The 15,438-nt window shown below is 38.0% G+C and overlaps 1 protein-coding gene across 1 annotated transcript in view; it reads right to left on the bottom strand.

The window, feature by feature from the left end:
• Window positions 1–15,438, bottom strand: part of LOC126091869 (T-complex protein 1 subunit delta) — a 109,243-nt gene that overhangs the window by 65,937 nt on the left and 27,868 nt on the right. Inside the window, exons 3-4 of the mRNA XM_049907153.1 lie at window positions 13,734–13,823; window positions 4,540–4,791 (exon numbers count right to left, since the gene is read on the bottom strand). Of these exons, the coding sequence (XP_049763110.1) occupies window positions 4,540–4,791; window positions 13,734–13,823 (342 nt within the window). The remainder of the gene's footprint in view (window positions 1–4,539; window positions 4,792–13,733; window positions 13,824–15,438) is intronic.

Below are 15,438 nucleotides of genomic sequence, written 5' to 3'. Positions count from 1 at the left end.
CATGTGAACTCTACCTCAAAATGTAATATTACTTAGTAGATGATATTTCATTGTGAACTGTATCTGGATGAACTATTTTATCAGTAATAGTTTGAAAAGCTTTATTTTCTGTATATAAATAATTTTCTGTTACTGGTATAGTACATTATCTGGTTAAGCCCAATTTGGAAAGATAATGTGCATAAGACCATGTTTTCAAAATAAAAAGTGTACGAAATTCAATGGCGTATCAATGCACTCAATGACCTGGTGCCATGCCAACTGTGGGCCGTTGACTGGTCTAAGATATACACCACATAATGCAAGTTTGTTAGCTAATGCTGAAACGAAGGTGTAATGCAGACACTTTTAATGCTGTAAATTACGTGGCGGATGTTTTGAACTGTGGTTGCATCAAATACTGCTGGAGATCGGGCCTGAATGGTGTCATTAACATTACTCTAACCTCAACAAGCAATTGTGCGGTAGCTGTTCCCGATTGCTTTGTGTTGTACAATGTTCGTTTTCTTATTTTGAAAAATGTGAAGCATCTAATCCTGGTCCATCACAGATTTCAATTACAATGCTCACAACACCAGAAGAGATTGGCGATCCCTGTGACAATGAGTCAGTTCTGCTGTATGCTGCTGCCTTGCGAGAGTGAGGTGGGGCTCTTTTCTCCGCACTGCTCCTCTCTCCTCTGGTTGTCAAAACTCTATAGTTTGTTTACACTCGCTGCCACCTTCCACTATAGCCAATAGTGCCTGCATTCTGCACTATAACAGTTGGATAATAAAAATCTGTAACTTTTTTGACTATATCAAAATTCTCCACCAAATATTAAAATAGAGTTATCAAACATTCAGTCCTATTTCTACGATAAGTGCCTTGTCACTTCTATCTGTAGCACTGTACAGCATGGTTCGCATGGATACAAACGCCCAAGAAAGATCAAAGTTAATAGTCTGCAAATTTTTTAATCACTGAATTGGGCGGGAAAAGACAAATAATGTCCAGAGAGACCTTAAATCAGAGATGGATTGAGTTCGCTAATGGGAAAATGCTGCTGCTTTCCAACAGAACAACCACATCTGAAAGCTTAAATACAACCAAATAAACAAAATGAAGGCCATTTTTGAAGAAAAAGTTCCCAATCAGTACTTTTTTAACAATTCCAAAGAACTAAAGCTTTGTTTGTTGTCACTCATTAGCATGTCAACCTTTCTAATTTGTGCATCTAATCATTTACAAATTAAAAGATAGATGTGAATGTTAACAAATACAGAAGCAAAATTTGCAAAAAATAGATGCGAAGTTTGTCAAGAATAGATGCTACATTTCCTGGTCCCCAGTTATGAGGTTTAAATTAATACACGTGTGATCATTCCCATGTACTACTTGTCTGAGCTGCTTCTCAGGCAGTGTGTGCCAGTTGGAGCATCAGTAGACACCCTTACCTCACAGTTAAGTGCAGCATGAAGCTACTAGCATCCCAAAGACAGCATAGGGGAGTCCCTTGGAATCTTACAAGACAAGAGCCAACCTTGATTTCATAAGGAATAAGAGCTGCCAGCGAAGATATAAATAATAATCATGGACAACATTGGTGTTGAAAAAGCTTTGTACAATTTCAATCATAGTGATTTAAGCCTCCATTCAGAATGCAGATGGTTATGTAATAAATTTTCGTACCTCTATGAACTACTTGGAATTCATTTCAAAAGTAGAGATTGGATACTGATTAATAAATGATGGATCAGATTAAACCTACATCAATATTTTTTTTACGGGTCTGCCGTCTGGGACCCTCTCAATGCCTTGAAAAATGCAAGACTCACGAAAAATGAAGTCTTAGCATATCACTCACTCACAGGGTGTTGCAGTGCTGAAATGGACGGGTAAAACAAACAGGTGGCCCTTATTTTCACATTCCATAATGCTGCAGTTGTTACATCAACCAAAACAGGCAACAAGATACGAAGATCTTAATGCAGATTTTCTCATTGATGACAACATCCAAACAGCAGTTTTCAAATGGCTCTATGAACAATGAGGAGATTTTTAGTATCGAGGAATTGGACGATTGGTAGTATGTTCTGACTGCTGTGTAAAGGATCTTTGCAACTATGTTGAAAAACACTGCCCTGTATCTGTGTCACTGAAATTTAGTACACCATTTAATAAAAGCCACAATAATATGTAACTTACTTTTTGAAGTCCCCTCATACAAATACACAGGAGCAACAACTAATACGTTGTTAAACTGACTGTGCAGTCTTCCCCTATCCCTCCCCAAGTGAAATAGCTAAGTCATGAATAGAAAAATCAGTTTCAGATTTTCGTGAATGAAGGAGAAGAAAAGAATTCTGTACATTAGCAGCAAAATAATGAAAATGTAAATAATTTGGTAGTTCCCTGCAAGCTAATACATTTAGATAAACTATAAACAATTTGTGTCAGTTTACAAAACTGAGTATTTGTTCGACAGTAATGTAACACAATGCATCAACAATCTAACAGGCCCATGGAAAATATTTTTTGATAACTTTTTGTTAGGTAATAGCATAATCATCTGGTACCTTCAAAAACGAATCCATACCTGAAATTAAGTTTTTCTGCCCTGCCCTATTAATTTATAACGAGCAGTGAAATTAGTATGAGACAGATGGAAAAAAGTAAGTAAACTGTTTATTATCTCAAAAGTAATTGCCAGAGTTGCTTACACATTTATCCCACTGAAAGTCAAGATGGTCAACATCTGTGGTTGCCCATGGAACCATGATTGTACCCAGATGTGTATCTCTTCCTCCATGCATTCCCAATCCCTCCCTATGAGATTTCCGTATTTTTGAAGCTCTGAGAAAATACACTCTTGGCTTTCAATTTGCTTCGGAAAATGATGTGCGTACCTAGAGACAATCATGGTTCTATAGGCAACACAAACCTTTTTCAATGAAGGCTTTCACAATCTTGTCTCACAGTTGGATAAATGTATTAACAGTTTGGAACTACTTTTGATATGATTGTTTCCCATCTGTCTCATTTTCATTTGACTGTCCCCTTACATTTTTTCAATCGGAACAGAAGTTTTACTGAAGTACAAACATGAACACATCTCCCTATTACAAAGGAACTGTGTATCCCTTGGCTTTTATTTCTTCCCTCCCTCCCCTCCTCTCCCCCTCAAAGTGTCTTAGCAGCTTTGTCCTTCAATTTATCACACAGTGAAGTGACCAACAGTAGGCAGCCATCACATTGCATTGTATTCCAATGGCCTTTATACCACATTTTCATCACTTTGGTGAATGCACACCTTGTCCCCAATTGCTATCACCCAAACTTTCTGGTGTATGCGTGCGTGGGGGAGGGATAAAGTAGAAATTTCAAAAAGTGAATCTTTAGGCTCACGAAATGGCATAACTTTCTGAAATTTTCCAATATGTTGCCTACAACAGAAAGAAACATCCTCCATCTTTGGGTAAGACTTTCACTGGCAGTATCACTAAACCAAACTTAAGGGGTGAAGGTTGTCATAGAACTGCTTTTCAAATCACACGGCTCTTGTACAACAAAAAACTTTTCTGCCAGGCCAGCTTATTTTGGACCAATGTTGCTCCCCTTGACCTACTATTCAATATATTAATTATACTGTTAATTGTATGAAATTTATACACTGTAGGCAAATAAAATTTTAACACCCACAAAGATACCAAATAACGGAATTTTATTTATTGAGCATACACAGTATAGTAGAAAGTAGTACACTGAGCTGCTACCTCTTAAGTCAACAATAATCTCTAATCCAATTGGGTATTGAGGAACTGAGTTTGGATAACATATGATTATGTCATTCCATGCTGCTTCAGTTTTATCCTCTGTTTATCAATCGTACTTGCTGATGAGAGTTGATGTGTCAGTTTCTCGGGGAGGGGGAGGGGAAATCAACTGGACAGAATATCTGTACTCTTGGGCACTAGTCGCACTGGGCACCTCAGATGCCACAAAGCCTCGAGATTGGCTCTGCTGAATCCATCAATTCCGTATTTGCATGACAGCTGGGATTATGGCTACTGTGAGCATTAATATTGCTGACAAACCGCAGCCTCAATTGGCCACTGTCCTGAGTATGTAATTCCAGCGCACACTGGTACTGATTCCCCTTACACAAATAACATCCTGTCACAAACAAGAGAGGCTCGTTATGTAATCCCTCCTTACATACAGAATGTAGATGGCATTACTCCTACCTACCTCATGCAGTTGCACTGAAATGTTATTTAGCTGCACATTCCTGCATGTACCTGCACTTCATGCCAATTTGATATGTTTCATGTCGTGACCAAGGTGTAGCATTTTTTGCCCAAAACACTGTTAGCCATTAAAACCATATTTTGTTTAAAAATACTGAGTTAAATGAAAAAATGTGGGTATTATGGCTTTATTACTATCATATTAGTGTTCTGCACAAGTTGCCATCACTGGACTGTATATGTACTTTTCATCACAAAATTAATTTACTCTGAACAAATAGTTCACAGGACTAAGAATCAGTAAACGAACCTTAGAATTAAGTGCAGTTGCCGCTGAACGTATGAGACTGTCCCTGTCTGCCAGAGATACTGGCTGTGACATGCCAGAAAGGATCTCCACGGACTTCGCAGCAGCACGCTGGAATGCATCTGAAACTACTGTTGGGTGAATGCCACGTGCCAGTAACTTCTGTGCTGCTTCCAAGAGGCTGCCAGCGACGACGACGACACTTGTTGTTCCATCTCCAGCCTCAATGTCTTGTGCCTTTGAGAGTTCAACAAGCTGTAAGCAAATGTAAAATGTATAAGATGACAAGCAAGCAAATATGAAATAAAAGAAAAATGTTCAATGCTTTCCTAAATTCTACAAAAATATATATTGGTAAAACACTCAGCATAATCGTAGGTACTTTTTTTAGCCACTTCACTGATTAGTGAGAAACCTGATGACATCAAAGTCCAAATTTAGTTAAATGGAAATACTGTCTTGAAAAAGTTAGAAGACAAACATCTACAAAAGTAAAACACAGTCAATGGAATGTTGTGGGTTTAATCAGATGATAGTGGGAGAATTACATTAGGGAACAAGACACAAAGTGGTGGACTAGTTTTGCTATCTGGGCAGTAAAATACCAGATGATTGAAGTAGTAGAGAGGATATAAAATGTAGACACCTACAGCAAAGAAAGCAGTTCTGAAGGTATCTGTCTTCAGTGTAACCTTGTATGGAAGTAATAAAAAATAAATGTCGTGTGACTAGGCCTCCCGTCAGGTAGACCGTTCGCCAGGTGAAAGTCTTTCCATCTGACACCACTTCGGCAACTTGCAAGTCGATATATGGAAGTGAAACATGGACAATAAGCACTTCAGACAAGGAGAAAAAACTTGCTTTTGAAATGTGGTGCTATAGAAGACAGCTGAAGATTATACGGATACACCGGATAACTAAGAATCTAACTGGGGAGAAAAGAAATTTATGGCTCAACTTGACTAATGGAAGGAACTGATTGATTGGACACTTTCTGAGGCATCAACAAACTGTCAATTTGGTACTGGAGTGAAGTGTAGTGGGTAAAAATTTTAAAGGGAGATTAAGGGCTGAATACAATAAGCAGGTTCAGGTTGGTATAGGCTGCAACAGCCATGTAGATTACAAAAGACTTTCGCAAGATAGATGTGTGAAGTATGAAACCAGTCTTTGGATATCATCATGACTGGAAGAACAGTCTGTTGCTACTTAAATGCCAAAATTTTGTACAAAAGCCTTTATAATAAAGAAGTTGTGCTATTTAATTGAAGCCACTATCTTAAAAGATAGCCCCATGAGCCACAGACATCGTCGAGGTAGGGCGGCTTATGTGTTTTAACAATACCACAATGGAGGTGTCTGTAGAGAGGTCAGACAAACATTCCTGAAGAGGCACAAGCAGCTTTTCAGTAGTTGCAAGGGAAACAGTGGATGATGGATTGATTTGGCCCTGTAACATCAGACAATATGGCCTTGGTGTGTTGGTACTGTGAATAGCTGAAAGCAAGCCAATTAACAGCCATTACTTTTCCCAACGACATCTCAACTGTATGGTTAAATGATGATGGCATCTTCTTGGGTAAAATATTCCAGAGGTAAAACAGTCCCCCATTCGGATCTTCGGGCAGGGTCTACTCAGGAGAAATGAAACTATCAATCTTCGGGTCTGAGTATGGTACGTTAGATCCTCAATCAGCTAGCTAGGTTAGTAAATTTGAAAATGAAAAAAGATAAAGTTAGATACACTAAGGTGATAGAAGTCATGGGATGTCTCCTAATATCATTTTAACCTCCTTTTGCCTGGCTTAGTGCAGCAACTCAACAAGGCATGGATTCAACAAGTAATTGGAAGTCCCCGGTATAAATATTAAGCCCCGCTGCCTCCGCAACCATCCACAATTGTGAATGTGTTGCATGTGTAGGATCTTGTGCACGAATTGACCTATTAATTATGTCCCATAAATGGTCAGTGGGGTTCATGTTGGGTGATCTGGGTGACCAAATCATTCACTCAAATTGTCCAGAATGTTCTTCAAACCAAATGCAAACACCTGTGGCCCTGTGACATGGTGCATTGTCACCCACAAAAATTTTGTTGTTGTTTGGGAACATGAAGTCCATGAATGGCTGCCAATTGTCTTGAAGAAGCAAATGTAACCACTTCCAGTCAATGATCAGTTCAATTGTACCAGAGGGCCCAGTCCACTCCATTTTGGAGTCACCACCAGTTTGCACACTGCTTTGAGTCGAGTCCATGGCTTCATGAGGTCTGCACCACACACTAACCCTACCATGAGCTCTTACCACCTTGGAATCAGGACTCACCCAACCAGGCCACAGTTTTTCAGTCATCTAGGTCCAACCAATATGGTCACGAGACCAGAAGAGGTGCTGCAGGCGACATCGTGTTGTTAGCAAAGGCACTCTTTGTCAGTTATCTGCTCGCATAGCCCATTAATGCCAAATATCGCCACAATGTCCTAATGGATACATTCGCCATAGTTGTCACATTGATTCTGCGATTATTTCACGCAGCGTTGCTTGTCTGTTAGCAATGACACCTCTATGCAAATGCCGCTGCTCTTTGTCATTAAGTGAAGGCCATCAGAGTTGAGAGGTAATGCCTGAAATTTGGTGTCTTTGGCACACTCTTGACACTGTGGATCTTGGAATATTGAAGTCTCTAACGATTTCCGAAATGTAATGTCCGATGCATCTAGTTCCAACTAGTATTCCATGCACAAAGCCTTTTAATTCTCTTCATGCAGCTATAATAATGTCAAACCTTTACACATGAATCACCTCAGTACTAATGACAGCTCTGCCAATGCATTGCCCTTTTATATCTCACATAAGTGATACTACCACCACCTGTATACATGTATGTATCACTGTCCCATCACTTTTGTCACCTCAGTGTATAGTGGGAATTAGTAGCAGGATTAACAGGGCTTTCTGGTCAGGCGAGTAGGGGTTTATGAATACAAAATCAGATAGAAGTAATACAGGAGTAAGTCAAATAGAGGTAAAGCAGGCGTAAGTCTAATTATGAATCAGAAAACAAGAATGCAGGTAAGCTACTATGAGCAGTATAGCGAACGTATTATCACAGACAACATAGACACAAAGGCAACACCCACCACAGCAGTACAAGTTCATTTGCCACCTACCTCCACAGGCGAAGAAGACAGATGAGATGAAAGAAATTGCTGACGTAGTTAAGGGAGAGGAAAACTTAATTGTGACACATGACTAGAATTCAGTAGTAGGAAATGGAAGACAAGGATAATAGTAGAATATGGATGGAGGAAAAGAAATGAAAGAGGAGGCCACTTGGTACAATTTTGCACAGAGCACAATTTAATCATCACTAACACTTGGTTTAAGTATCATTTAAGGTTGGGAGATTACAGACTGATTATATAATGGTAACGCAGAGATTTCAGAATCAGATTTTAAACTGAAAGACTTTCCGGGTCAGTAGTGGAATGTCCATAATTTATTGGTCACGAACTTTAGATTAAAACTGAAGAATTTGTAAAAAGACATGGAGTTAATGAGATGGGACCTGGATAAGTTGAAGAACCAGAGGTTGTTCAGAGTTTCAATGGGAGCATTAGGAAATGACCGAGTGAAATGGTAGAAAGGAATACAGTAGAAGACACGTGCATAGTAACTTTGAGAGATGAAATAGTGAAGGCAGCAGAGGATGAAATAAGTAGAAAGACAAAGCCTTGTAGAAATCCTTGGAGATCACAGGAGATATTGAATTTAATTGATGAAAGGAGAAAGTACAAAAAAGCTGCAAATGAAGCAGGTGAAGGGAAATGCGGATGTCTAACATTGAGGGTGACCAGAAGTGCAAAATGGCTAAGCAGGAGTGGCTAAAGAAGAAATGTAAGTCTCTATACTTCCTTCATTGTAAGAATAAATCTGATGTAAACAAACACAAATGCAATAACTGGTCAAGAGCCATAGTACAAGCATGCTGATGCTGTTACACTCTTGGAAGTACTATATTTAACTGATTACAATACGAGGGTTTTTCCCAAATTCGTCATTCAAAACGTATAGGGTTTTCTTACATTCGCAGATTAAACTACTGCTGCTGAGGCTAACATTTTTACAATGTTTAATAGAGTATACTGGGGTTGTCTTTCGTTTACAGATGAAGCTTTGGATATTGAGGTTACACGCAAATTTATTTTGAAGAATTCAGAAGGGCAGGTCTAGGCAAATGATACTTGTGTTCGAACAAGTTCAAGATTTCCCGGTACACCAAAGTGCTAGATACAGTATCAACGTTGCCCACACAACACATGACATTTGACGCATACAGAACCAGTGCAAAGGACATACGAGAAACTATGAACTAGTTGTTACAACAATCATTTGCTCTGCTTAAAATGTGACAAGTTTGGTGAAACACTAGAGGAAATAGCATTAAATTTTATCACTTTGGAAACTAAGTATTTGAACAGATTTGCAATAAAAGTTCTAATATATGTATGGGTACTATGTACAAACAATTAAGTAGCTTTTTAAGCGAAGGCTACATTCAGAATGGCAAATGTACCCCTTCAAAAAACGTTACTCTATTCTGAACTGAGATCAATATTTCATTTGATTAGAGAGGCTAATGATTTACTAAGTGGGTTGTAATGAGAAATTCAGACATTGCTCACATATTAGAATAGCAAGTATATACATTACCATCTTTTAATCAGATTTAGAACACGATGGTGTAATTCAGGTGAAACAAGAAGGAAAACTTAAACCAGAATGAAATGCCTAATAAACGAAATCATTCTTATGAAACTGATTATAACAGTTGTGAGAACAAATTATGGCAGTATGGAGACAGTTCCAACACAAGTCACTATCATATTGGTGCTCGTTTATTCATGTATTAGTTGCTGTTGTTACTTATGACTTGCACACTTGAAGATACTGCAGTCCATTTTTCACAGCTGCTGAAGGGCAGCACTACAGAAGGGCTGGAGGGAGAACAATGATATCAGCTTGCTGCAATGCGCCGGTAGAAAATTATGTGACACTGCCAAACATAAGCATCTATACTGCATACTTTGGCTTTTTAGGGACATCTACCATGTTTATACAGCAGTTTGCCTGAAAACACTTGTAGTCGGAACTGAATTGAATTTAAAATTGTACAAACACTCAACAACAGTATTCATTTCTGCACAAGGTAGTGAAAGTCTAGATAGGGGGCAGTGGTGTACAAGCTTCATACTATAATGTTATTGACGCTCACCATGAAGTAAGATGGGAACAAATGAGGGTGTGTCAGCACCTAGTTCTAGCAGCCAATGAGAGCACAGTGGGCAGACAATATGTTTGGAAGCAAGTGACGCTGTAACATTCCCATGTCAGTAGAGAAAGCGAGAGCTGTTATGTATAAAGATAAAAACAGTTGTGTTCTCAGGTCATACGGTAACCACAACCTCAGAAATTACAACATATTCGGAAGAAACAGCCAAATATTTGTGACAATGAAGATACAAATTTTACAGCTGTGCTGTTAGGATGATGATAAAAATAGTGACAGGGTTACTAAGCAAAAAATATTGCTAAAAAGGGTTCACAAATTAATGTAAACCATTTCTTTTCATTACTTTATTTCTCCCTGTTTTATCAAAATTTAGACAAACAACAAATTGAATAAATTTATAATAGGCAGGATGTTAACTTTTTAGGTAGATACTTTATGTCAAAAAAACACTTTGTAATTCTGATTAGTCAGAATACGATACACGTAAAATTTTCTTCAGAGGCTTCTTCAAAAAAAGGGGATCATCTTATAATCAGAGTCATCCTATACTCAGGCAAATACGGTAGGTTCCACTAATGCATTACATATCTTATTACTATGTTGTTGTAAATGAAACTTTAAGACATTCTAATGTATTAAGAGCCATCAATATTTTTCAATCATACTTTGGCTATTTTGATTTTAAAAAACGGTGTACAGTAGCAGTCTCTAAACCTGCTGCTTGTGCGCTGATTGTTGCACTGTTAATATGTACTGTAAATATGGCTAACACTGCTTTCTGTTCCATAGTGAAACATGCAGGAAGACTGTTAAAAATCTGCAAGAAATAAGTTGTTCTTAATGCTTTTCACAAGTTTACAGAAAAATTTCTGGTGCTAGTGATACAGAAGATTGCAGATATGACATCAGACAAGGTGATCAATCAACAATTGGATTTTCCTTTTTTTTTATTTATTTTTTTATTTACGGTATGTGAAATTCAGAACTCAAAATATCAAATCGCGAAGCAGTTTGGTACAGCTCTCAGAAATTCTCGAGAAACTTGACAATTTTCCGAGTAACAATAAAGTTAGGCTTTTTTGTAGACAAGCTGTGTGGCTTAATCAGCAGCATGGGAGAACAATTGATTGATAACTGGTTTGAATACCACTTTGGTCTTTTTATTTATTTATTTATTTATTTATTTATTTATTCAATTCAAATACCTAAATCATTTAAATATATGAGTCATCAAATATATGATGATTAACACATACCTGATCATAATTTATGAAAAATGCATGTCATATTGTTACTAATTACATATCGCACCCAAAATTCCCATTTCCATTGCAAATATAAATTTGCAATTATTTATATTTCACAAAAGATTGTTCGTAATAAGAAAGTGATACAACTTAATTTCTTGGGGTAACAGTGAAAAACCAAATACTCTTTATTTGCACTATAACCATTTTTCTATGGTACAGATGAGGTTTCACTTGAGCCAGACCGTTAAGCATCACAGAAGCACAGAAAAAGTAACTTTCGTGGCATCGAGCACACCATTCAAATACTCTGATAACATTTAAGCAACCGCATAGTGCAACAAATCCATTTTATTGGCCATGAGGAGTGACAAATACTGTGTTCTGGAACAGCACATTATTGCTGCTATTCCACCACCATCAGTGACATCATCTGGCCGCCAGGATAGTTTTCCAAGTGACATTCTACATAAATTAAAGAAACCTGACAAAAATTCAAATAGTCTGAAGTAAACATTAGCTTAGGAGATCTCTTCTAGCTTTGGTCTTTGAGACTTGAAGAAAATTATCATAAGGCTTGGGAACCAGTGAAAGAAATCCACCCATGGCTGCTATTACAAAGCTAATGGGTGTTGCCCCCTTTGACAATGGGGATGCAGTAGTGGTTAAGCCACCATGGACCACAGCCACACATTACACAATTTTTCCATCTGTATAATGATGTTCCAATAAATTGCGAACTATGCAAACACAAAATATACTGTAATTTAAACTGAAGTTAAACTAGCCTGTCAATAGCATTGCAGAATAAAAAGACATACTCGCACAAGAAATAAAATGAATCCTTTCCAAAAAAAAAGTCAGGCAGACTGCTACGAACTTCACCAAAATTCACACATTGTGACAATGGTGTATAACTTGGAGACTGTTTATAAAATGTTTGTTGTACCTCTTATGAAACAACTTACTATCATGATGTCCAGTGCCTTAGTAAAGCACAATTAAATTTTGAAGTTTCTAATCAGTTTGATTCTGTAATAATTACAGCATAAAAACAGGCTGAAATATGTCATGACGAGGCATGACAAAACACACATCTTTTTGAAGTTTTTCATGTTCTTCTGACTATCTCACTTCCTATCATCAGGACTTTCCATATTACCTTTCCCAAAGAGTACTAAGCAAGTGTAGAACAGAATAAAAGATGTCAGATTTAGTTTAAGCAGCAGTGGAATGGGGGTATATTTTCAATTCGCCTCCACCTTGTCATTGTCTTTTAGAGTCTTACATGCTTGCACTGCAAAACCAAAATAAGAATTTTAGAACTTTAAAACACTGTCTTTCTAATTCAAAAGGTTTTAAAGAGTTTGCAAAAGATTCTTTATCATAAAAGTTACCTAAAGAACCACCTTTTGGTTTCTTTACAAAAATCGTTAACTTTGCCCTCAATTTGTAAACTACTGGAAAATAGTTAGGAAATGAAAATTTATGTTTTAAGACCTGGTACAGGTAAGTTATTACACACAGTTTTAAATATATTACGCACTGCTGGAGATATGAAAAGCTTAACTTCACATTTTTTAGCATCTATTTTTTGGACCAACTTCGCTTTTAAGAGAATGCAAAATGTTGTAAAGGATGATCTAGTTTTGTTCCTTTCCAGAAAGTACTGCTGGAGATATATTTAAAAGTTGCTGAAAACTCACTAACAGCCCACTGTTGATAGCTGCACTAGGGGTCAAGCAAATAAAGATATCTCCAAAAGTATTTAATTGGTGATCATGCGGCTTTAGCAATGTTTACAGGGAACAAGTGCAAATGGTCACACAATATTTTATCAAAATATCCATGACAGTAGTGTGGAAATCTCTAGACCACTTGGTATGGAATGACCCGGTAGTTATTTGGAGATGAAGAGGCTAGCACAGGATAGGATAGTGTAGAAATCTGTACCACACCAACCTTTGGACCAAAGACCACAAGCAAAAGTAAAGGGTGAAACTGTCATTTTTGGGTTGCCAATTTCCTTACCTTATACATAAATCAGCATACAATGAAATTCTTGAATCCTCTCTACCAATTGTTTGTTTTCAGAACTACCTAAAATTTCGTCATTTCTGTTACAACCATTCTGTTATGTCTGTCAGACTGTCCTGTGCAACATCCTGTTTTTCTCTGCAATTCACTATATTAAGTACACAATATTAATACAATTGTCTACTCAAAGAACCCACTTTTTGTCACCTAAATAATGCATTAAAATAAAAATGTTGGTGTCACTTTTGAAGTGTGAATGACAAATTTTGTTTTAAAAAAGTTATGCTTTGATGTGATATACTTCAGGATGGTAGCATGAAGATAACCTATTGCCATTTCTGCTTTACACTATGCAGATTCTGACTATGAACTTATATACTACACAAGGTACAGCTTCATAATATTTTTAAAAATAAGACTTAAGCTGTACGTCTCAACTGTAGTGGTGAAAAATGGAATTCTCACCAGGCAGCACAAAAAACAACCCCCCCCCCCCCCCCACAAACACACACACACACACACACACACACACACACACACACACACACACACACACACAAATCGACAACAACTACATTCTAGTTAAACAGTTGCAGCAATGGGTGGATGAATTTACTTACCAACTTTGCTGCTGGATGTGTGACATTCATCTGCTTCAGAATTGTTGCCCCATCATTTGTAATAGTCACTTCACCATTGCTGGCTTGTATCTGTGGAAAGGAAAAGTTACATGTATGTGAATACATTTAATTCGGTGAAGATTATTTACCACATCTGACAAATGTACATATTAAAGCGTATGATGCTCATTTTATCAGTAGGTTAAATATATTCATAGTCTACCTACTGCATATGAAATAATGAAAGAACATCCAATAATATGAGCTTCATAATGGAAAGTAGGCGATAGTATGAGAACATGTCTACGACAATGACTGTTGCTGGATGGAACCAAACTGCATGGTCACTGGTACCTACAAAGACAGAATGTTTAAAAAGTAGCTGATGCACACCAAAACGGATGGTTGCTTTCCAGGAGACCAGTAGCGATGGTGAAGAGGTGTAATCCTCAGGGAAATAAGTAAGATGACAGGCTTTCAGATTTTTTGTCGTAGTAGTAGCACAGCACAGTAGTGGAGTAAAGGGAGTGGGGGCCCAGATGGTGGCCACTCCTGGCAGAAGTTTCACCTTCCATGCTCATCCCCTATATCAAACGACAACAAGGGGGACTCTTAGCTTTTTATAATAACTGCATAATCTTATAAAATGCAGAGTTCACTTGGCAGCTACTTCAAGTCAAAAAGTAGGACGCGTTATGAATAATCCAACTTCAGTCCTCTCTGAATGTTGTTCAGAATAATGTATTCCACAAGTAAATGGGTGACTGTCAGGGCAGCACCATATTCACATCACAGTGGGTCAATCACTTTGGGAAAAAAACCTTAGGTACAACTGCTGTGGCCCATGTGCAGTCTGCACAGCAAGACATTCTTTCTGAGAAGCTCTTTGAGACATCTTCCTTGCAGCTGTGGTTCCCTTAACCAGTCTTAATTTGTTGTATGTTGTTCTAGCTGGCCATTTTTCTTCCCATCCTTTGAGAATAAGGTGCCATAGTTGGGACTGTACGACAGTGGTGGAGATTCTGATGCTGAGAAGTTCTTTAGACATTGTCTTCTAATCAGCCAGTTCATTTCCTGTAATCACCAAGTGGCATGGCATCCAAATTAAAGTAACATGGATGCCAGCAATGTACTGTTCTGCTAGCTGGTCCTGAATGTTACATTCACATACACTGTGGGTGTAACACAGATAATAGTTTGTAAACAGCTTCGCTCATTGAGCTTACTCTTCTGAGATTTTGTGTGACACAGGGCCTGGGTGACTGCAGTAAGTTCAGCAGTAAACACTCTAGAAGCATTCAGTAAAGATTTCTGTTCAGAACGATCACTGGAAGCAAAAGCAAAATTCACTCAGTTGTTAAGAGCAATCATCAGAAAATTATTGGATTGGTGTTCTCCTATGACTTGTGGCACAGGCCATGTTACTTGCCACAGAGATGCAGCAGGACAAGATAATCTTGCACATTCCAATGGAGGAAGTTTGAGGTCATTTCTCAGAGCTTCCAGATGCGTCCTTGTTGGTTTGTCTGTTCTGGGTCAGCTCGTAAAGAGCCTGTATTGATAATGGTGGAAAAGAACTGAGCGACTGGGTGATTTAGCATCTGGAGAACTGCCACTGCAAAATTGGGGTACATGAAAGGAACCTCCACGAAGATTGCAATAAGAGAAGACCAAGAAATTAGTAGCAAAGGGGTGTACCCTGGGC

Source organism: Schistocerca cancellata, chromosome 7 (genome assembly GCF_023864275.1).
Source record: "Schistocerca cancellata isolate TAMUIC-IGC-003103 chromosome 7, iqSchCanc2.1, whole genome shotgun sequence".
Lineage (NCBI taxonomy): Eukaryota > Metazoa > Arthropoda > Insecta > Orthoptera > Acrididae > Schistocerca > Schistocerca cancellata.
The sequence above is the reverse complement of the archived record's forward strand: the minus strand, read 5'-3'. Positions and strand labels throughout refer to the sequence as shown.